Genomic DNA, 22,829 nt, shown 5'->3' on the forward strand with positions numbered 1-22,829 from the left:
GGACGATCCAGAGGGGGTTTGCCATGACCTGCCCCACTGAAAGCCCACACCACTTCAGTCCACTGGCAGCAGCACTTGTGAGATGTCTTCATAGTCAGGGGCCTGTCTTCTCTTGCTCCGCAAACATCAACAGTTGCCCACAGTTTACAGCCAGATTAGCTGGGGGCACTGGACCCACAGCTGTAGGACGGGTGATGGGGGATCCCTATAGCCAGATCCCTGTCCAGCTGTACTGCTGCATAGAGCCTTCATACTGGCCATGCCAAGACTTTTCCTTGTGCTAGAGGGGTGATACCAGCAGGACAGATCAGGGTGATCCAGCTCCGTGTATGCTGGGTCTGCAAAGCACAACAGTGAGCTGGTACTGCAAGGAAATTTGCAATTACTGCCTCTCCCAGGATGGAGGGAATGTAGCCAGGTTACAGGGGGTTGCCTGCTGGCCTGCACTTGCCCAGGTTTGAACCTTGCAGCTCACTGGCTGTACATGGTGGGCAAACACTGTTGGATCTGGCCAAAGCACCATTCATGTGGTTTGGGCTTCTCAAAGGGACCTCCAAGGAGTAGCAAGTCACCTTTCGATTCTGGGCAGGGGGTTTTTAGAGGGAGATCCCTGCTAGTTGGAGACCCTAAAACCTGATTCTGTCCTGCTGGATGAAGCGGGTCAAGGAATAAATTTTTGCAGTGCTGGGGCCTGACACTCACCGCCTGGGCCTTGGCAGCTGCAGGGCTGCTGTAGCTTGCAGTGGGCTCCCCCATTTCTCCTCCATTTTCAGCAGGGGTGATGCCTCACCGCACCACTGGCTGCTGGTGCAGCTCTGCAGTCCCTCTGTACCTGAAATGACCCTCACGATATTGTATTTACATGTCTGGGATTGCCAGGACAGGCTTTTGGGACAGCCTAGAGGTGATCTGTCACTGATAAGGGGGGGAGGCGAGTGGTGTTGAGTTGCCTTAGCTAAAACCTTGAAGACAGAGCCCTGATAACACCAATAATTACAATGCTTAGGTCTTTACTCTTACCATTGCTGCCCTCAGGTCCAGCAAGGAACTGGCACTTACATGGGTGACAGTCATACAGGGACACTTGGTGTGACCACTGCTTTTGGACATGGTAATTGAGCAAGCAATGCTGCTGTCTGAGTCCTGGCCCTGGTTTCTTAAATGGACATCATTTTCCACTTGGCAAGGCAGAGGGACCATGGAAGGAAGATGTGCTCACAGCACTGCAGCCTTCCACAGTGGAGACCCGCCCCCAGTTTGGTCTCAGAGAGGCATTTCTGCCTTTCTGGGTGCAATTCCCTGCAGAGCCCGAGCAGGGATGCTCCTTGCCCTTCATGGGGTGCAGATGGAGGAGAGGGGCCATGGAAAACCAGAACTATAAATAGCCCCATCCATCTGGCTGCTTCGGAGGGATTTTAATCCCAGTCTGGAAAGGGCCATCAGCAGCAAGGGCAGTGATCGCAGTGACAGGCAGAACCAGGTGGGCACAGGCAGCTCTTGGCTGCGGTCCAGGGAAAGATGAGTTGTTCTGGGCCCTGTGGCTGCAGGGCTGTGCCGAGCCCCTGCAGTGGGGTGCCAGGTCCCACCAGAAGTGGGTGCAACGCCTCTGCCCAGCAGAGCCCCCAGACCAGTTTCTAGCAGCTCAGTCTGGCAGGCAGACATCTGGCATTAGGCAGGAGCTCTTGAGCCCACGGCCTCGCTTCTGTGGGAGCCCAGGGCACAAGGGAAGCCATAATGCAGCTGGTTGTCCCGTGGTGACTGTGTGGTGTCTCCAGGACAGACCCAGCAAGCCCTCAGCTGGAGAGGATGAGGAGAAGGTGTCAGTGCTGCCTCTGGGAGGAAGGCTGTGGGAGAATGGGAGGGTGAGGCAGAAGGCAGGAGAACCAGAGAAGTGCAGTGCCCTGCGCCAGGCACCTTTGGGTGCTGGGTTGGGAAGTGGTGGCTTTGCCAGTGTAGTTTGTAAGAACAGCCATCGTCCAGGGGCACGGTCCTGGCAGCGTGCTGTTGAAGGGATGCGGGGGATCATGCTGCAAGCCAGAGAGTGGCATGTGGTGGCTCATCATGCCACCCCTTCCTGCCCCGGGTAGCCACAGCGCTGCCTGCTGTGGGGGGGATCACAGATGGGTTGACAGCGGGGGCTGATCCAGAGATGCAAGGGGCCACCATGCATGGTGGTGATGCCAAGGGAGGTGACAGTCTGCTCTAATGGCCTATCGTCTCCTGCTTGCCTTCCTAATCCCCAGGAAAAGATCGAATACGCCTTCCTCATCTTCTTTGCCATTGAGGCGATGCTCAAGATAATTGCCTACGGGTTCCTTTTCCATACGGATGCCTATCTCCGAAACGGCTGGAACGTGCTCGACTTCTCCATCGTGTCTTTAGGGTAATGCAAGGAGGGGAAGCTGCTGGGCAACATCGATTTTTCTAGTGACTGCAGTGGGTTTGGGGGTAACTTGTAGACTCAGTTCATGGCCTTTTCCCACGGGCCCCTTTTCCATGCCCTGACATCCCCGCGGATCCTCTCTAACTCCTGTTTCTTTCTTCCTGTCTGACTCCTTAACACCTCCTAGGTCTCCTTTCCCTGGAGAATGGGAATGGCATGGGGGTCCTCTGGGGTTTGGCACACAGGGAGAGGGTCCACTGGGCACCAGGGCATGGGAGGACCCCGACTGCTCAGCAGTGGAGGTGGCACCCAGCAGAGGGGTGCCCAGCCACAAGTTCACCCAGGAGTTGAACAGCCAAGAGCTGTTCCCTGGGTCAGGCTGACCACGGCTGGCAGAGTCCTGTCCCTTGCTTTCCTGCCCGCAGAGCTCTGAATCCTTAGCACAGATTTCTTGGCCTCCGTCCTCATGCCCTTCTCTTTCTCCCTGTCCTTCCTTCTGCTTCTCCCCCTTCCTTCCCTGCTCTGTGCCCTGGCTCTTTCAGGCTTATCACCATGACCCTGGAGCAGGTCAATGCGAAGCAGGGAGGGACTTCGGGTGGAAAAGGCGGCTTTGACGTGAAGGCCCTGCGAGCGTTTCGTGTGCTGAGACCCCTGCGCCTGGTGTCTGGAGTGCCAAGTGGGTGCTGGGTGCTCTGCCAGCATGAAGGGCTGGCGGGTGGATTGAACCCTGGCCGGGGTGGGGGGCCATGGGGCAGGTTTCTTGTTGCTGCTGGATCAAGCCCAACCACAGGGTGGGTGTGGAGGAGCCACAGGTTCTTGCTCATCCCTACAGCTTGCAGTTGTCAACACTGGGGATCTGCAGGTTGGCACACATAGAGCTCCCTCTGTGGCTCAGTGTCAGCACCTTTGGGTGGCCACTGTGAAAGGAGCCAGGACCTCACTCTGGGTTCTCAGGGCAGGGATCTCCTTCTCCCATAACTCATGTGAATACAGCCAGGATAAGAGCAACAGAACAAATGGAGGGGCACGAAGCAGCCTCCAGCACTGCCTGGTGCCTGGCTCTGCTGGAGTCTTCCACATGTTTGCATGGTGGGTAGAGAAAGGGTTTCTTGCTTCAGAGATTTCAGTCCCAACCTATCTGTGCCCCTCTTCCCTTGGCACGGGGCATTTCAGAGGCTGTTTGGCAGAGGGGCTGGCAGGAATGCAAGGTGCACCCGAAGTTGTTTTGGAAGTGGTTAACCTCCTCTCCCTTCTTCTTGGTGCAGGCCTTCAGGTCGTCCTGAACTCCATCATCAAGGCCATGGTGCCCCTGCTCCACATCGCCCTGCTGGTCCTCTTCATGATCATCATCTATGCCATTGTCGGGCAAGAGCTCTTCAAGGGCAAGATGCACAAGACCTGCTACTACCTCGGGACAGGTGGGGCTGTGGCGGGGGGGGGATATGGCAGAGATGTCTCTGTGGCTGCTGTGGGGAGCACAGAGGTTCTGTGGGTAGCAGAAAGTCTGGTCTTCCCAGCGTCAGGCCTGGGAGTGTGGCAGGACTGAAGGAGGTTTGGTACAGCACGCAGCTTGGTGATGGTGCGTGGTGTGAGGAGGTGGTGAAAGGGGCCCCTTTTGGAAAGCTTCTGCAGGAGGCTGGGAGGTGCTGGGACCTGCTGTACTTGGCCTGACCTGCTGGTCACACCACGGCTTTCCCCCTCAGATGTGATTGCCACGGTGGGAACAGAGAAGCCAGCCCCATGCACCAGCTCTGGGCACGGGCGACACTGCAGCATCAACGGCACCGAGTGCCGAAGCGGCTGGCCGGGGCCCAACGACGGCATCACTCACTTCGATAACTTCGGCTTTGCCATGCTGACTGTCTATCAGTGCATCACCATGGAGGGCTGGACTGAAGTCCTTTACTGGGTAGGCTCCAGCAGCTTGGGCTCGGTGCCCAGTGCGGCAGAGGCGACTGCTGGGGAATTCCCTCCAGGACACAGGACCCCATATCAGGACCAGGTCTCTCCACCAGTGAAAAGCATCCTGTCCCCACCCAGCACATCCCATAGTGTACCAGGCACGTCCTCTGCACCTCTGCAGGCACTGCCCAGCTGTCCTCACTCTCCAGATAGACAGGAGGGTGCTCCAGCTCCCACCTCTGTGAAGGGCACAGACAATGGCTGGCTGGTGATGCTTCTCCAGCAAGACCCCATGTTTTGCAGTCCTTGGTAGACTGTTTTGCTGAGGCTTAGGCATGGGGCTGATGTTGAAATCTGCTCCCAAAATGCTTGGGTCTGGCTTTACCTCCACTAAAACCAGATGCAGAGTCATAAGGAGCCAGAGCTCAGAGTCAGGTTTATCTGCTGCCATTGCAAGCACTCACTTTAGAGGGGGCAAGGCTCCCAGAGGCCGTTCAGGGGGCCCTAAGACAGCAGACAGTGTGTTCAGAATGCTTCATCTGCCTCTCTCCTTGCCAGGTAAATGATGCCATTGGGAACGAATGGCCCTGGATCTACTTCGTCAGCCTCATCTTGCTTGGCTCGTTCTTCGTTCTCAACCTGGTGCTGGGGGTGCTCAGTGGGTAAGTGCCACCCTGTCCTTTCTGCCAGCAGATCAGTGAGCGTGATCAGAGTGTGGATACAAGAAGAAAGCCTGGAAAAGTTTCTGTTCATTTTCCTCTCCCATTCCTCTCCCTTTTTTTTGCATGCTTAGAAACCCTGAGCCTTGAGTTACTTCTTGTGTCAGTGTTCATGACTGAGATTTTAGCTCAACACCTAACACAGAAATCTTTTTTCTGTTGCACAAGCAGCTGTCAGCAAACACAGCCATGGAGCACATTATTAGGTGTCTGGAGTGTGGTCTGCCATCACTCACAGCAAAAGCTGAGCAGGGAGCTCAGAGTATCAGTCCTTACCCCACTGCTGTGGGTTGAGACACCCGTTCACACCGGTACCCACAGTGCTGCCGTCCTGTTGTGAGCACACACGATGTCCTTATGGCCAACCTAACACCTTTGATGTGAACGCAAGGAAGCCAAGAGAATTATTGTTAGTCTAATTAATTCTTCAACAGTCTCACCCAAATACAACAATGAGCTATCATCAGCCTGGTTACAGTGATCATAACACTTCTGTGCCAAATGACTCAAGTAGTGCTCATTCCCATAGGAGTACAGTTAAAGCTGCTTTGCACAAAATTTCTCTGGTGCAGCGCTCAGCGCTCTGGTGCATTGCTGTGGTGAGGTGCCAACATCCTGATTTTGTTGCTGGGAAGTGTGTGTTGTCCTGGGGAGTGAGGGGGGCTTTTCTCCTCAGTTCTGTGTAGGCTCAGGGTCGTTTTTTATGTTTCAGTCCTGTGTGTGCAAGTGGATCGCACTCATCATCTCTGTTAGTTCACAGGGTTAGTTATACCCAAATTACTCGGATTTGTTAGTCCTCTTCTATGGCAAGAACCATACAACTGCACAAGGTTAAAACAAATTTGGTGTTAATATAATTAAAATAAGCTTAAAACCACAAGACAGACCAGTGGCACCTGACCCTTGTATGAAGCTGGCTGTAACAGCAGGGTGAGGTGGACAGTAGCCGTCTGATCCTGGAGCAAGTTGCAGGCACAGCAAAAGTTTCTGAAATATTTTTGCAAATACAGTTAAAATATGCTTGAGATCAGGAAAATCCAGACGAGGCCTGACAAGTCCTGAGGCTTAGTATGTCTAATTATTGTTATAATGTCTGAGACCTATTGCTAACATGTGGCAGCACCAGATTGGCTGGACAACAGATCTACAGTCCTGCCAGATACCAGGAGAGAAAATAAATTAATTAAAAAAGGATGAGAAGAGAAGGCAGACTTGTCTTTTCTATGTTACTGTGAAAAGAGTGTCTTGTCTACTTGCTATGTGATGAGCTCACCTTCCCCACATGGAAAGCTTGGGGCAGCCTTCTGTCCCCAAGATGGGTGAGACCCCACTTGCTCTAATCCTTAGCAGGGCTGGAGAATCCCACAGCCTCCAACATTTAGCATTAGCATCCTGCAGCAAGGAGCTTCCACAGAACAGCCAGTGGTGGGGAAGAAACCCTGCCTGCTATCGTGTGTTAGGTAATGATTCCCCGTGATCTTGCATCATGGAACAGGGCCAAGAAAGAGGAAAGTCACTAAATCTAGTGGTAGCACTAGGTGGTGGGGTATTCCAGGCTTTTCTCTTTCTACAAGGACTGGCCTGGCACAGGGCTGTGGTACCTGCCCCCCACACTGTCCCCCTCCTGAGTCTCACTCTGCTGCTTGCCTTGTCCCAGCGAGTTCACCAAGGAGCGTGAGAAGGCCAAGTCGCGGGGCACGTTTCAGAAGCTGCGGGAGAAGCAGCAGCTGGAGGAGGATCTGAAGGGCTACATGGACTGGATCACCCATGCTGAGGTCATGGACAGTGACCGAGCCAGGGGAGAAGGTACCAGCTCTGCTTGGTCAAAGACCCTTAGCATCAGGGTTGGGTTCCTAGCACTGACCATCCTAGCGAGGCAGGGTAGAGACCTCTGGAGAAGTCACAAAGACTCGTTTTGCTTGAAAACCTATGAAACAAAATGCTTTGACTTCTGCAGAACAGTTTCCTTTCTCTGTTTTTTTTTTTCTTTCCTGAATCATTTTGTTGAATCTGACCCAAAGTAGCAATAACTTTGCCCTCATGCTAAATCTCCACCTCAATCACTGTATTTAATATTTGCAGACTGCCAGCAAGGTCTGGGTCTCCTTTGGCAAAATGCACTTGCAGTGGCCATGAGAAGCCATGAGGAGCACGTGCACTTTTGTGTGCAGAGGCAGACTGCAGGGTTGCTAGCTCACACTCTTAACATGCATGAATTTCTTGCCATTGCTTGACAATTTTAAGGAATTAGAAGTGGCTCAGGGAAGGAGGTGGATACACAGGCATCCAGCTAAAGGCTCAGCAAGGCCTGGGGAGCTCTGCCACTGAGCTGCTGGATCTGCTATTGCAACCCTGCCTACTGAAATAACTTGTGGTGCCTCAAGCTGAGTGATACATGTGTGCAGAGATCCTTGGGAAACAGTGGGAAAGTCAAAACACCTCTTCCACGCCTGTTGCCAGTGCTCTTATAAACCTCCTGTTCAGCATTTACTCAGATCACAACTGTCCCCAGTTTTCTCCGTGCTGGGAGTGTCTCGCAGCCTACGTACAGCTGCTGTCTCCTCAGGCTGCCTCTCTGGCTTGCTGCTGCTCTTGCTGCAGGGCAGGTGTTCCTGGTGCCTCCTACTTGATTTGCACCTGACACTCAAAATCTTCTGCCCCAACTCTTGCTGCTGTCTCCCTGGGATGGCGTTTCTTGATTTCACTTCTGATGGGGAGGCTCTTTCTGATGTGCTGCTGGGAGAGATTCCCTCCTACCTGTTCTTCCCAAGGGCTCCAAGGAAAGCCTGGGATGTCGTTTCCTCCTTAGGTATGATGCCGTCAGATGAAGGAGGATCAGAGACAGAGAGCTTGTATGAAATTGAGGGCATGAACAAGTGGATTCTCTACTTGTAAGTATGTTCTGGTTGAACCATCTGCTGCACAGCGTGTGGGCTGCACAGTCTCTCGCTTGCTGTCCTGGCTGGGCCAGGCTTTCCTGTCACCCACCAGCTTCTGGGGGAGAGCTAGGGACTGTGTACTCAGGAGATGCAAATATTGCAGGGAGCAAACGGAATTTTGCTCTGGTACTGGCAAAAAGCCACTTCAAGGTGATCAACCTCTTCATTTTGGGACCAGGCTCCAAGCATCCTCTCATGGCCCATGTCTTGTGATTTAGGAACTGGGCCTGTAGCAGCCACCCAGAGGTGACCATAGGCCAAAAGAACCAGGAGGTCTTTGTGTGAATGAACTGCAATGCTGAGTGAACGCACCGAGTGCCAGGGGCAGGGTTGTGTTTCGCAGCACTTTTCAGGGACAGCCCCCGGAGAAGGGAGCAGGGGTGGCTTTGCTCTGCAGTCTGCAGGCACAGCCCCAGGCTGACCCTTTGGCCATCTCTGCAGCCGTCAGTGGAGGCGTTGGAACCGAATGTTTCGTAGGAAGTGCAGGGATGTGGTGAAGTCCAAGTTCTTCTACTGGCTTGTCATCCTGCTGGTGGCACTGAACACCCTCTCCATCGCCTCTGAGCACCACCTCCAGCCAGAATGGTTGACGCGGGTGCAAGGTGAGCAAAGAGCCTGAGGGAGAGGGAGGGCTGGGGACACCCTGCTGCCCTGGAAACGTGTGTGAACTCTTACTGTGCATGCGCAGCCACACCAGCACGGCACAGGGGCTGGTAGACACCTTCAGAGTTGCTCACGCACACAAACACAGCTTGCACACAAGTGTGTGTACACCACCCCCACTGCACTGGCACACAACTGCACATTGAACACAGTGCATACAGTTATAGCTGCACAGTGTATATATTCCCAGGGACATGGGTTTGCGTGGTGAACACACACAGAGCGTATACATTTATACCTGTACACTCATAGTACACACAAACACACACTGCACGCACTCACGCAGTGCAGCCGCACACATTTATGCAGCAGTCACACTGCCTGCACACACACACACACAGACTCCCGTGGAGTACAGCAGTGCACTCGCGTGCACAGCTCAGCCGCGCGTGTACACGCACACAGCTCAGTACACATGCACCCACTGCACGGACTCACGTGCCAGTACAGCCACTCTCTCACGTACAAGCACGCGGTTGCACGTCACCCTTCTCCTCGTCTTCCTCTCCTGTGTGTTCCCTGAACAGCAGCATTTGCTGCAGCTGCAGCTCAGGTCACGGTCGGCAGAGAAGGGAGGTGAGAGCACTGCCCTCCTCCCCTTCCTGCTGTCCCACGCTGAGATTAAGAGGTTCATGCTCTGATGGGTTGGTTCTCCTGCCCCAGACAATGCCAACCGGGTGCTGCTAGCCCTCTTTGTGGCTGAGATGCTGCTGAAGATGTATGCACTGGGCCTGCGCCAGTACTTCATGTCGCTCTTCAACCGCTTTGACTGCTTCGTGGTGTGTGCGGGGATCTTGGAGACCATCCTGGTGGAGCTCGGCACCTTGTCGCCCCTGGGTATCTCTGTGCTGCGTTGCATCCGACTCCTCCGCATCTTCAAGATCACCAGGTGGGGAGGGAGCTCTGGGTGCTGGTGGCTCACGGTCCTCAGGCATCACTGGCCTTGTCCCCGCGGAAGGCTGCAGCATGAGCAGAGCTGGTAGCTCCTGGATGGAGGAGCAAGGCCAAGCTGGGGATTTCTGTCTCCGGTACAGGGTCTGGGAGCGTTGAGGAGGACAGAGCAGGGCTTGCTGGAAATCTCCTGGGGTCCCTCTTGCTTTGTGTTCTGGGGTGTTGTAAACGGGGTTGCTGTGGGTCGGGACTCCTGGCTTCTGTTTCTGGCACCAACCCGCTGTGTGTTCTCCCCCCTTCCCCATCCTGCCTGCTGGTGCCCTGTGCGGGCAGCAGGGTGTCTCGCCTGTCACACCACACCTGGAGCTTCAGTTCCACCTCCTGGGCCTGGCTGGGTGCTGGTGCAGAGCCCCCCTTGCTGGGTACATCCCCCCTGGGCCAGGTGATCTGTTCCCTGCAGCCTGCCCACAGCTTTCCCCACTCCTTCACACTCCTGTTTCTCCTCTTCCCAGGTACTGGACATCCCTGAGCAACCTGGTGGCTTCCCTGCTCAACTCGGTCCGCTCCATTGCCTCTCTGCTTCTCCTCCTCTTCCTCTTCATCATTGTCTTTGCACTGCTGGGCATGCAGCTCTTTGGGGGCATGTTTGACTTCGAGGACATGGAAGTGCGGCGCAGCACATTCGACAACTTCCCCCAGGCCCTCATCAGTGTCTTCCAGGTATGAGGCTGTGGGACGTGCTGCGGGGGCTGGAGGACAAGCTGCTGGGAGCCTCACCTGGGCTGTGGCTCTCCTGGCAAGAGGTGGGGCTCAGAGAGATGTGGGTTTGTGGGAGGTGATGTAACTTTGAGGCAGGAACAGGGAAATGTGATTGGGGTCACAAGCAGTAGTGCAGGTTCAGGGCTAAGCAGGGAGGTGGGGTTTGGCCCCTAGGCTGTGAGGGTTTGGTGCTGGAGCCAGGAGGGCAGGATCAAGCTGTGGAGTTCTGTGCTCTGCTGTGGGAGCTCTTGAGTCCCCATTTCTGCTCTGCTCCCAGATCCTGACCGGGGAGGACTGGAATTCAATCATGTACAATGGGATCATGGCCTACGGGGGCCCATCCTTTCCTGGCATGCTGGTCTGCATCTACTTCATCATCCTCTTCGTTTGTGGGAACTGTATCCTCTGCCTGCAAAGCCAGGCCCAGGCTCTCTGTACCCAGCCCCATAACATCAGCTACACAGGACTGTGAAGGTGGGGAAACGGGGGCTTCCTTAAGCTTTTCAGTGCTTGCTTTAAGCTTGTCAGTTCTGAATAGCAGGGGAACAAAACACAGGCTTCTGGACTTGCATCGGTGGTGGCTGGGATCTGGAGTCTGGAGGAAAGCACACCACGGGGCAGGTTTGGATGACTGGCAGGTGTAGATTCAGCCATCAGTCAGTGCAGTAACAAATCTGAGCTGGACAGACTGAGCCAAGGCAGAGAGAGGGCAGCCAGCCCAGAGCTGAGTACTCGCAGGGACGGGTGCAGGGTTAGGGATCGCCAGCCAGGGTTATCTCATGGGCTCAACTCCAGGAAGGTTTCTCAGGGCACCCTGGAAACCATGGACAGCTCTGGCCACATCCTCCAAACAGTAACCACGTTCACGTCCTTAGCACTGTCCCTCCAGATATCCTCCTCAATGTCTTCCTGGCTATCGCAGTCGATAACCTGGCCGAGGCCGAGAGCCTGACCTTAGCCCAGAAGGCCAAAGCAGAGGAACGCAAGCGGCGGAAGATGTCCAGGTGAGTGCTGCAGTCCCTGGCAGTGGGAGCTCCCAAACAGGTGCTTTGGTGTGAGGGCACAGAATGGCATTGCCCGTGCCCCTACCCAGAGTTCAGTTCCTGCTCTCCCCTCCTCTCCACTCAGAGCTTACCCAGAGAAGTCTGAAGATGAGAAGCAGATGCTGGCAAAGAAGCTTGAGCAGAAACCAAAGGGAGAAGGGATTCCCACAACAGCCAAGGTCAGTGCTGGTGGGGCTGGGCTTTGTGGAGCTCCTGGTGAGGGACCAGGCTCCTCTCCCCACCAGCCAGGAGTGACAAAGACTTGGAGCCAGCCTGGGTCTGGACTCTTCTGGGCCAGAATCACGCCTCACCTCAGCATCCTCTGGTGATGGGGGCTCTCTGGGCCCAGGCAGGACATGCTGCCTGATGAAACAGGCCCATTGCTGAGGATCCTCTTCCTCTGATTCATTTCCTTGGCCACAGCCAGTTGTCAGTGGTTGAGGTGGGCTGGTGCGCACCAGTGTGGAGGGGAGCAGAGCAGGTCAGCAGCATCCTAGACCTTCGTTATGTCCACACCAGCACACCCTGTATGAAAACCCTCTATTCAGCTGTGTTGACTGTGTGCCCAGCTGCTTCATAAGCATCTGGCCAGCAGCTACTTCCCTATCCACCTTCCAGAGATGCCCCATGGGAGCTCACCCAGGAGTCACCCTCTGTCTTATTCCACCCGTGGTATAGGTGCATGGCCCCAGGCTCTTCCCCAGCACACGTTCCCATGTCCTGTCCTCTTGGTATTACCCTTTGCTCAGATTGCAGGATCCCTGTGGTGTTTCCCCTCATCCTGCTCCATCCTGGGCCAGGACTCCTTGTGCTTGGTGCTGTACAGGCCAAATGCAGAGGCACTGCTTGCCCCACATGGCTTCCAAGATGAGAGGGTCTGGCCAACATGCAAATTTGACAGCAATAGTGGCACACACAGCTGCATGTCCTCCTCTCTGTCTCTCCCTTGTTTCAGTTAAAAGTGGATGAATTTGAATCCAATGTCAATGAGATCAAAGACCCCTACCCTTCTGCAGACTTCCCAGGTAAGACTTGTCCCTGGCAGGCAGAGAGAACCCTGGCTGTGTGAGGAGCTCAGGATGTGGTGACCCTCTGCCAGCCGCAGGGTCTGAGGGTCCTTCTGGCACAGATGCCAGACCGGGATCACAGGGTCAGAGAATTGTCCATAAGGTCACATTCCCTCTCCCTCTCTGGGTGATTCTTTCCTTTTCCCTCCTCATGGCCACCCTGCAGGTGACGATGAGGAAGATGAGCCTGAAATCCCCCTGAGTCCTCGGCCACGTCCGCTCGCAGAGCTACAGCTGAAAGAGAAAGCCGTGCCCATGCCTGAAGCCAGCTCCTTCTTCATCTTCAGCCCAACCAACAAGTAGGCAGTGACCCCTCTCCCTGTCTTGTGGAGGCAGGCCTGGCCCAAATACCTCTGGCACCAGCCCTTCCCAGTGGGGTCCTACTAGTGTGTAACAGCCAGCTCTGAAGGGAGCCAGCTCCCTGGGACAAGTCTCTGTGGAAGGGCTGGCGTGGACACCCCTTCATGCCTAGGGCTTTCCTGTCCTCCAGGTTTAGCCATAACTCTTCCAGGCTACCATGGCCCTATCTGATGTCCCTCTGGCCCCATGGAACTTCTCGTGCTGTTTCTGTCCCTGGCAGGTTTCGGATGCTGTGTCACAGAATTGTCAATGCCACCTGGTTCACTAACTTCATCCTGCTCTTCATCCTGCTCAGCAGCATCTCGCTGGCAGCTGAGGATCCCATCCGGGCTGAGTCCTTCCGCAACCAGGTGCCCGTGTAGCTGTGGAGGGTTGGGATGGGTAGGGGAGACCTCATGGAGATGCCCAACTCCCTAGTAAGCAGAGACCTGCTTGCCAGAGGTCATGCCTAGGCAGGTGGCTGTGATTTCATCCCTGCCTCTGGGAGGGCAGTACACTCTGGGAGGAGAGGCTGGTTGTGTTTTTCCATTCACGGCATAGCTGGGATGAGTTTTTACTGCTCCATGTCTCAGTTTACTTCTGGGTGAAGAGATCCACCTGACAGTGTGTGTGAGGTACCTTGGTCCAAGGCTGTTGTGGCTTATTGAGGGTGGGAACATCCTGTGTGGTGGCAAACTGGACCACCGGTGTGTTTAGCACCCTGAAATGCTGCTGGCGTGGAGCAGTAGTAGCCACACGAGGCACAAACAGGTCTGCACCCCTGCAGTGTCTGGCAGGGACTGAGGGGTCCCACATGAGACAGATTCCCAGAGCACTCAGTGCTTTGGGGGATCAGATGCTTTCGGGTGAATCAGGTCAAGCCTCACTCACTTGGAAACTGAGAGCTTGGTCCCAGGCTGCAGGTTGGGTCATGCACTGGGGAAAATCAGCAAAGCTGAGGGAAGTTCAGGAGTCTTCTTGGCACTGGGTTTGCAGGCTCTGTTGAGCTAGATGGGCTCCCCAGTCTGCAGAGTGGAGAGCAAAACTACAATGTTGGTTGTTTGAACACACTGGAGCATTTCCCATGTCACCCAAATCTCATCCAGTTCTGGTGCTTCTGTCCCCAGATTCTCGGATACTTTGACATTGGCTTCACCTCTGTCTTCACAGTCGAAATTGTCTTGAAGGTGAGTCCCTCTGCCCTCTGGTCCTGGCCATGCACATGACCAGCACACAGGTCTGGACTGTTCTGGCTGTGAGCACTCATGCTGTTTGGGCACAAGCTGGAGGTCTCAGTGAGGAGAAGCTGCCGGCTGATCCTCACAGCCCCAGAGTTCGTGCAGTCTAGGTGGTACGTGACCTGTGCCAGAGGCTGCGTGTCCCCTCCAGTGAGGTCAGGCAGCCAAGTCAGCTGTGCTGTGACACAGATGGGCCACGGCACCAGCGTTTTCGTTCTGACACGCGCTTAAAAACTCTGAGAAAGAGAAAGCAATGGAAATCTGTGGAGTAAAACAGCAATTCAAGCAGCTTCTGTGTGTCTCTTTACTCCAAGTCTCTTTACTCGTTTCCTCTTTAATTTGCTGAATGACTGGGAAGGGTTTTGTCTCCAGCCGGTACAGTTCAGAGGATTTCTAGCTGAAGCCTGACTGCAGAGGTAGAGGTCTGAGCAGGACAGGGTCCTCAGGCCATGGAGCTGTGGGAAGCCCCTCGTGCGTTGTCCACCCCAGTGCTGTGGAGGGACCATGGCCCTGACCCCTGCCTGGCCTCTCTTCTAACTCCTTGTGCTCCCCAGATGACAGCCTATGGTGCTTTCCTGCACAAAGGCTCCTTCTGCAGGAACTCTTTCAATATCCTCGACTTGCTGGTGGTCGCTGTCTCCCTCATCTCCATGGGAATCGAGTAAGCACCTCCATGCTTCGCAGGGTGGGCACTAGTTTGTTTAACCTGGCAGGGCCGCTGGTTGCTGCAGCTCTCTGTGCTGGATGGAGGAGGAGCAGCCAGCTCAAGGGCTGGGCACTACTCCATGTGTTAGTGTCCATCAAATCATGCTGAGGGGGACAGGGCACAGACAACTGGGAGGCAGGGAGGCAAACTCCTTGAGTGGCAAAGGTGAAGATCTGGGTAGGAATTAAATTTGGAGCTGCTTTCTCCAGCTGCCAGTGTCCCTTGGCCTTATGTGGGGTGATGGCTTAGTGACACCTGCATGTCTCTGCCATCCCTTTGCCCCTCATCCCTGGTCCCAGCCTGGCCTCTGTGGCTTCTTGGTGAGGCTGTGCCAGGCTGGCCTGGGCAGGGGAATCTCCCCATGTCAGCTCTGCCTTCCTCCTCAGGTCCAGTACCATCTCAGTGGTGAAGATCCTCCGGGTGCTGAGAGTGCTGAGGCCTCTGCGAGCCATTAACAGGGCAAAGGGGCTGAAGGTAAGAAGGAGGCTGGGGCTGGGGGTCCTCGGCCTCACATGAGGTTATGTGGCAGGTGTCGTGCCCTGTGGGGTTTGGGGGACTGGGAGCCCCGTTCCCACTCCCCATCTGTGGAAGGGATCTGCCCCGCCCCGCTGCTCTCAGCAGGCTCCCGTCTTCGTGGGGCCCATCCCTGCAGTGAGAGGGTGTGGGACACGCAGCAGGGACTGGCCCCAGCTGTGCTCACGTGTGTGCTGTCCTTGACTCTCTCAGCACGTGGTCCAGTGCGTGTTCGTGGCCATCAAGACTATTGGTAACATTGTGGTCGTCACGACGTTGCTGCAGTTCATGTTTGCCTGCATTGGGGTCCAGCTCTTCAAGGTGAGAGGTGTCTCAAAGGGGCAGGAGAGACGTCCTGCTCAGGCACATCCTGGACAGGCTCTTCTAGTCGTAGCTCTTGGGGATGGTGTCTCCCAGTGTTGAGGTCAGCACAGGCCATACTCTCTGTGCTCTGCAAGAAGACCGACCTGCCTGAAGCAGACCGCCTGGTAGTGGAAGGAGAGCAGGAAACACTCAGGATACTGCCACATCCAGGCAGCACACATAAAGGGACCAGCTGCCTCACCTCACTTAGTGCCTCAGTTTCCCCTTTCTAAGGCAGCAAGTGCTTCTGACTTCCTCTGCACTTTGGATGTAAAGTGTTTCCTTTTTCACAGCACCACTCTTGCTCTCTGGGCCTTGGCAAGAGCTGGCCCTGGCTGAATTCAGCTTTGTTATAATAATTGAGCTTAAATTCCCAGCCATGGGAGGAGCTTTCGGGACACCCTGCAGACTGAGCAGACCTGTCAGCATACCTTAACTTTTAGTTAATTCTGTGGTTACTGCTTTCTTCCCTATTTTCCAAATAGTTGGTTCCCAGATAGGATGACTTAGATAGGTCTCAGCTCAGGGCCCTGGAAGATTTGTATCCATCACTAGGCAACTTATCTCAGCCTGGGATTGACCCCAGGGTCTGCTATGGCTCCTGAAACACCCTGTGAACTGGGTTGCATTGGCATGCCCAGTGGGGAAGCCAGCGGTGGGGTGAGGCAGGGGTCAGAGTCAGCGTGGAGGCAGGGTAGGGACTGATGGTGGGCTGTGAAAAAGTCAAAACTCCCCAGGGCTTCTGAAGTCACAGCAAAATCATAGCTTCTTCTGATCTCTGTTAAATGCAGGGCAAGTTCTATAGATGCACAGATCCATCCAAGATGACGGAGAAGGAATGCAGGTAAGAGCTCGCTGCAGCTCAGCCCCAGCAGGGCAGTGGCCAGGGATGGGAGGGGGGGGTGTGGCAGGGGCCACTTGTGTTCCTGCATGGGGATGTTGCATCCAAAAAGCAGAGCTGAGGTCTCGTGCTGTTCTCCCTCACCCTGAAATAAATCAGAAGCAAGCACAGGGCTATCCTGCCCTCCCAGGGACCAAAGCTGTTTGGAAGAAAAGGATCTGGGGGTTCTAATGGACAAGCAGCTGAACATGAGCCAGCAGTGTGCCCGGGTGGCCAAGAAAGCCAACGGCATCCTGGCTTGTGCTAGAAATAGTGTGACTAGCAGAAGCAGGGAGGTGACAGTCCCCCTGTGCTCTGCACTGGTGAGGCCACACCTGGAGTGTTGTGTCCAGTTTTGGGCACCTCAATCCGAGAGAGATCTCGAGGGGCTGGAGCGAGGGCAGAGGAGGGCAACGAGGCTGGGGAAGGGCCTGGAGAATAAATCCTGTGAGGAGCCATTGAAGGAGCTGGGACTGTTCAGTGTGAGGAGGAGAAGGGGAGGGGAGACTCATCACTCTCTACAGCTCCCTGAAAGGACGTTGTGGAGAGGTTGGTGCTGGTCTCTTCTCACAGGGAATTAGTGACAGAACAAGAGGGAACGGCTTTAAACTGCAACAGGGGAGGTTCAGACTGGACAGGAGGAAAAAATTTTTCCTAGAGAGAGTGGTCAGAGAGTGGAATAGGCTGCCCAGGGAGGGGGTGGAGTCCCCATCCCTGGGTGTGTTTAAGGGCCGTTTGGATGAGCTGTGGGGGGATGTGGGGTAGGGGAGAACTTTGTAGAGTCGGGCTGAGGGTTGGACTTGATGATCCCGAGGGGCTTTTCCAACCTGAATGATTCTGGGATTCTGTGAAAGAACCCTGGGCCAGCACCGCAGCGGGTGGGCTGGAGGGGGCCCTGCCTGGTAAGCACCGCATCCCTTCTGCTGCAGGGGTTATTTCATCAACTACGTGGACGGGGACCCCACGCAGATTGAGCTACAGGAGCGTGTCTGGTTGCACAGCAACTTCCACTTTGACAACGTCTTCTCAGCCATGATGTCGCTTTTCACTGTCTCCACCTTCGAGGGCTGGCCACAGTGAGTCTGGCTGCGCGCGGGGCCTCCGAGGGATGGGTCTGTGCTGGGAGCAGGTCACTGCAGCAGGCCTTTACCATGGTAAAGAAAGAAGAGCTGCCCAGGCGGAGGAGCAGGGCTGGCCATCCTGGCAGTGGCTATGGAGCTGACAAGGTCATCTCAGCAGCCCTGTCCCACCGGTGTTGGATTTGGGATGTCCCCAGAGGTCTCCATAACCTTCAAGGGGAAAGATGGTCTTTCCCACCTAATTAGGATCTCTGTTGCCTTGCTTTCCCTCCTGTAGGCTGCTATACATGGCCATTGACACTAACGCCGAGGATACAGGCCCTATCTACAACTACCGGGTGGAGATTGCAATGTTCTTCATCATCTACATCATCCTCATTGCCTTCTTCATGATGAATATCTTTGTGGGCTTTGTCATTGTCACCTTCCAGGAGCAGGGAGAGAGCGAGTACAAGAACTGTGAGCTGGACAAGAACCAGGTAATGAGACTGCTGGGATAGGCCAAGATGGAGGGCCCAGGATCTGGCCCAGCTGAGCCTGGCTGCTTTGGGGCAGCCCATAGTGGTGGTACTGCAGGCACAGACGAGTTGAACTTGCCCCAGGTCTGTTCGCTGCTGGACCCAGGCCTGGCACAGCGCAGGCCTCGCAAGGGGAAGGCAGAGTGGACCAGGGAGCGGGTGTTCTGGTGCGGGTAGGGTGCCCAGACTGAGCTGGGGCAGAGGGTTCAGTCTGGTTCTGGGCTCCCCAGTACAGAAGCGACATGGACGTACTGGATTGAGTCCAGCAAAGGGCCACTGAGATGATTGAGAGTCTGGAGCATCTGTCATATAAGAAGAGGCTGAGAGCTGAGTGGTGTTGAGAAGGCACATAGGGATCTTACCTATGTGTATAAATACGCACTGGGAGGCTGTAAGGAAGATGGAGCCAGGCTCTTTTCAGTTGTGCCCAGTGACAGGACAAAAGGCAGTGGGCACAAACTGAAGAAAACAAGAAATTCCACTTCAACATTAGAAAAACCCCTTTTTTATGGTGAGTGTGGTCAAGCACTGGAACAGGTTGCCCAGAGAGGTTGTGAAGTCTCCATCTTCGGAGGTATTCAAAACCCAACTGGACGCAGTCCTGGGCAGCATGTGCTAGCTGGGCAGGGAACTGTGACTGGACCACCTCCAGAGGAACCTTCCACTCCCAGCCCTTCTGTGATGCTGTCATGCTGTGATTCGGACTGGGGACATCAAGGTTGAAGGCAGCAGAAGTGAGACTGGCATTGGCAGAGGACATGGCACACGCTGGGGAGGACAGCTAGACCGGGATGCTTGCTGGCCCGAAGGAGGTGCTGGCACGCTCCTGTGCTGAGTGAGCCTGCGGAGGCAGCACGGGCACCGTGAGCTGGGGGTGCCGGGGTGATGTGAGCTGCACGTGAACCCAGCAGAGGTGGACCTGGCCTGCTGGGGAAGGAGGGGCCTGCTCAGCACCTCTCAGGTGCAGAGAGAAAACTCAGTGCCCTCTTCACCTCTGGTTCATGTGATGTCTTCAGGAGGCTCTTGGTCAGCCCTGAGAGACCTTGGGGAAGTGCTGTGATAACCAGGCATGCTCAGGACTGGAGAGGTTGGTACAAGGGCAGCGTGGCAGTTTTTGGAGGCAAGCAGTGGCTTTGGAAACTTGGTCCCATGTGAGTGCCCTGGGGTTTGTTTGTAGGAAGCACAGCAGATACTTGAACCATCGCTGTGGCTGGGCTGGGAGAGAAGGGGGGATCCAACTCGTGTCTGGGGATGTGCAGTGTTGCCAGTGGTGCTGATTCTGGGCCTGTGCCCCTGGCCCTGCCCTGTGCCCCGCCATGGGGTCACACCTGTGCTCCCCTCCCCAGCGCCAGTGTGTGCAGTATGCACTGAAGGCTCGCCCGCTGCGGCGCTACATCCCCAAGAACCCCTACCAGTACCAGATCTGGTATGTGGTCACCTCCTCCTACTTTGAGTACCTCATGTTCTTCCTGATCCTGCTGAACACCATCTGCCTGGGCATGCAGGTAAGGGGTACAGTGCCCACCACGGGTGATGGGGGGTTGTGCAGGGCAGTGGATGGGCTAGCTCAGCCCTGCCACCTCCAAGAGAACTTCTGGGGAGGAAGGAGGTCTTTCCTACACAGCAAAGCTTGTGGTGTGTGCTCCTGGGGACAGGGGCCAAGTGGGACTGGTTGGATGTGGGGACCCCAGAGAAGGGGCTGCAGGGGGCAAATTTCCTTCTTGCTGACCACTGCTGAGCCATAGGTCTGGGGGAGGCGGGGTGGGTTCTGTATCCAGCACAGGCCTCTGAGCTCACAACGGAGGCTGGATTTGCCGTGGGCTAACAAAGCTCCTTCTGTCTTCTCCTCAGCATTACAATCAGTCTGCAGAAATGAACCACGTCTCAGACATCCTCAATGTGGCTTTCACCGTCCTCTTCACCCTGGAGATGATCCTCAAGCTCATGGCCTTTAAAGTCAAGGTGAGAGGAGGGCATGGTCTGGAGAGCAGGAGAGGGCCTCAGGTGAGGCTCGGGGAGTCCTTTTACACTGCATTTCGCATCTCTGGAGTACAAGCACCCCCAGCCCTGCAACTCCAGAGAACTTCTTGTGACACCCTTGGGGACCCCCGTGCGCAGGTCCTATTAGTTTCTGGAAGGACTACTGTTTGTCAGGGCTACCCTTGCTAGCCAAGTCCAAGCCAATCCAGCCGGCCATTGTTCCCATCTTCAGGGTCATCTGTCACTGGTGGGGACATAGGTCTAGCCACTTCGATTCACCCCATGGCAATACAGGACCAAACAATTGACCAGAGGGTACAAGGTCTGACCATCATCCCTCCTTCTGGCTCTCCCTGAGGTGCCAGAGATCACTGGTGATCCTTCTGGCACTCCTTCCTTTGGGCTCCAGCATCTCTCTTCTTGATTTAACTCTTGAATGTTTGTTCCTTTTCTCTGGCTCTTCCCTGGCAGGGCTACTTCGGGGACCCCTGGAACGTCTTCGACTTCCTCATAGTGATTGGCAGCATCATTGATGTCATCCTCAGCGAGATTGACGTAAGTGTCAGGCTGCTCAGGCATGAAGGTGTCCTTGCAGAGCACCGCTGCCAGCACTGCCTGAGGCAAGACAGAGATGCCAGTGTGGCTCTGCAGAGTGCTGGTGTCCTCTCCTCGCTGAGGAGGGACAAGCCAGGATCATCCCGTGGCATGAGCATGTGGAGATCACAGCTGTGGCCCTGTGGACCTTAAAGCACTGTTTAAACAGAGGGGACCATCCCTAGCCAGCCAGCGTGAGACACTGCCCCCTCCCATCCCCTGAATCTATAGGCACTGGGATCCGATGGAAAACAGTCCAGTCGCTCAGGACTGGACCATGAGCAGCAATGCCAGCCCCTGCCCACTCACCCTGCCTGTCTTCCCCGTGCGTGCACCTGGACAGGCAGTCACCGTGTCCAGCCTCAGATCAGTGCAGGTGGGAAGAAAAAAGGGTTCCCACAGCTCCCTGTACCTACAAGACACTCCTGTCCCATGCCGGGGGAAGATCAGACACATCAAATTTCAAGGCATTTGCTTTGCATGTGTCCCTTCATACAGTGACCCATACATATACACACACTGACTGTATATGTGTGCGTGTCTATAAGCGATACACTATTTCAGAAGCTCTACACCATATAAGCTGCGTGGCTGGGTGGCTGCAGGCAGTGGCTATATGGTAAGTGCTCTGCTGGGAGCATTTTCAGAGCAGTGCTAGGAAGCCAGCATGCCACTGCCTTTCATAGCACTGGGACATCCGCAGCCCGTGCCTAGCACTGAAAATGCCCCTCTGCACCAGGAGATGGTGTGCTGCGTTTAGCAGATCTGATGGTAACTCTAGAAGGAGCTGTAGGATCGGGTAGATTATAGATTAACCCTCTCTAGTGAATTCGCATGCTGTCTCCTCTCGGGAGCAGGGCTTGCCAGCTCCAGTGCACTGCAGGGCTGTCTGGCAGAGCTGCTGTCACTGCCACTCCTGCACAGGGTGACCTTCAGCTGTTCTCTGTGCCAGGGAAAAGAGGATGATCAGGGGCCCTTGGTGGCAGTCACCTTCTTCTCTGGAGGGTGGCCCAGGCCTCACAGAGCTGGAATGAGCAAAACCATCCACCATCCTCCCGTGACAGCAACATGCTCCTCCCTGCACAACCTGCACGTCAGTACTGCCGTCCTCTAGCCTCTGAGCCTTGACAAGCTCCCAGATTTCATGCCAGTGCCAGCAGCTTTCATCTGTCACCAGGTCCTCCAGGACCCCATCCTTGGACCACCAGTTCTCTGTACCTGTGATCTGGTTTCCTATTGCCTGTAGGGTATCATTTCCTAGTGCTCTACCTCCTTCCCCATCCTGTTGTCACTCAGAAATGAAGTTCAAAGGGTGCTCAAGGCCCTGCACTGGGCAGAGATTTTCAGTGCCCATGGAGCGAGGAAGCAGGTCAATTGGCCCAGGTGCCAGGGTACTGCCGGGCTTGGCCGTGGCTCCATGAGGATGCCCAGGGACACAGGTCACAGGCACCCGGAGGAGCCTGGTGCCCTGGCTGGTCTGGCAGGGACTGACCCAGGCCCTGTGCTCTGTGTGCCACAACGCTGTTGGCAGTGACAGGGCTGTGCAGAAGGGCCAGGCAGGATTTCAAGAATGATCCTATATGGCCTGAGCTTCACTGGTCCTCTCCCCCAGGTCTGGGTGCTGGGGCACTAAGAGCACTGGCCTCCCCTCCCCATCCCCAAGCTCTTCAGGGACCCCTGTCACAGGCAGTCCTGCTCTGGCAGGCCTGGTGCCCCAGTGACCACCTATGTCCCCTCCTGAGAGCAGAGCCCCTCATGCCTGCCCCAACCTTCCTCTATGTGCTTTCTTCTCCACCACAGCCACATCTCTCCCAGCATCGCCAAGTTTTTCCCAGCCATCTGGTGATGTGCAGAGGGATTAGGATTGGGGGGGGGCGGGGGGCAACCTCACCTCTCCTTCCAGTAAGTCTCCTCCCCGCTGAGAGGTCACTGCAAGGTGGGTCTGTTACCTCTGGTCCCCAGGAGCTGTTTGTCACCACTGCGCCCATCATAGATCACCTTGCAGGCACAGGCAGACCTTGGGGCTACAGTGTTTTCAGGAGGGTGTCCTTCACAAAACAGGCCTGCCCCGTGGTGCAGGGATGGTGGGTGACAGCTCACAGCAGCCGAGCCATTCCTAGTGGCACCCAGGCACGCGACTCTGGTTTGCAAAGTCTGTCCTCTCCTCCTCTCTCTTTCCATTCTGCCTCTTTTCTCCTCCCTCATGTCTCTGTGTGTGGCTGTCAGGGTGAGGCGGTGGGGACAGTTGTGCTG

At 55.4% G+C, this 22,829-nt stretch overlaps 1 protein-coding gene across 5 annotated transcripts in view; it reads left to right on the plus strand.

Moving 5' to 3' along the window:
* The window catches only part of CACNA1S (calcium voltage-gated channel subunit alpha1 S), a 51,737-nt gene that overhangs the window by 14,413 nt on the left and 14,495 nt on the right, over positions 1 to 22,829 (plus strand). For 3 of the 5 annotated variants that reach the window (XM_074850512.1, XM_074850511.1, XM_074850513.1), the window contains exons 4-29: positions 2,244 to 2,383; positions 2,926 to 3,059; positions 3,649 to 3,801; positions 4,087 to 4,292; positions 4,844 to 4,947; positions 6,662 to 6,810; positions 7,814 to 7,895; positions 8,385 to 8,545; positions 9,270 to 9,495; positions 10,010 to 10,217; positions 10,534 to 10,654; positions 11,146 to 11,260; positions 11,385 to 11,478; positions 12,255 to 12,324; positions 12,533 to 12,665; positions 12,947 to 13,076; positions 13,833 to 13,892; positions 14,498 to 14,604; positions 15,036 to 15,123; positions 15,376 to 15,483; positions 16,317 to 16,369; positions 17,335 to 17,481; positions 17,762 to 17,963; positions 19,349 to 19,507; positions 19,854 to 19,964; positions 20,454 to 20,537. In XM_074850512.1, the coding sequence (XP_074706613.1) occupies positions 2,244 to 2,383; positions 2,926 to 3,059; positions 3,649 to 3,801; positions 4,087 to 4,292; positions 4,844 to 4,947; positions 6,662 to 6,810; positions 7,814 to 7,895; positions 8,385 to 8,545; positions 9,270 to 9,495; positions 10,010 to 10,217; positions 10,534 to 10,654; positions 11,146 to 11,260; positions 11,385 to 11,478; positions 12,255 to 12,324; positions 12,533 to 12,665; positions 12,947 to 13,076; positions 13,833 to 13,892; positions 14,498 to 14,604; positions 15,036 to 15,123; positions 15,376 to 15,483; positions 16,317 to 16,369; positions 17,335 to 17,481; positions 17,762 to 17,963; positions 19,349 to 19,507; positions 19,854 to 19,964; positions 20,454 to 20,537 (3,345 nt within the window). Of the gene's footprint in view, positions 1 to 2,243; positions 2,384 to 2,925; positions 3,060 to 3,648; positions 3,802 to 4,086; positions 4,293 to 4,326; positions 4,444 to 4,843; positions 4,948 to 6,661; positions 6,811 to 7,813; positions 7,896 to 8,384; positions 8,546 to 9,269; positions 9,496 to 10,009; positions 10,218 to 10,533; positions 10,655 to 11,145; positions 11,261 to 11,384; positions 11,479 to 12,254; positions 12,325 to 12,532; positions 12,666 to 12,946; positions 13,077 to 13,832; positions 13,893 to 14,497; positions 14,605 to 15,035; positions 15,124 to 15,375; positions 15,484 to 16,316; positions 16,370 to 17,334; positions 17,482 to 17,761; positions 17,964 to 19,348; positions 19,508 to 19,853; positions 19,965 to 20,453; positions 20,538 to 22,829 lie in introns of those variants that run through there. The other 2 variants (XM_074850514.1, XM_074850515.1) reach the window with 2 other exon arrangements.

The sequence above is a fragment of the Strix aluco genome, chromosome 25 (genome assembly GCF_031877795.1).
Source record: "Strix aluco isolate bStrAlu1 chromosome 25, bStrAlu1.hap1, whole genome shotgun sequence".
Taxonomy (NCBI): domain Eukaryota; kingdom Metazoa; phylum Chordata; class Aves; order Strigiformes; family Strigidae; genus Strix; species Strix aluco.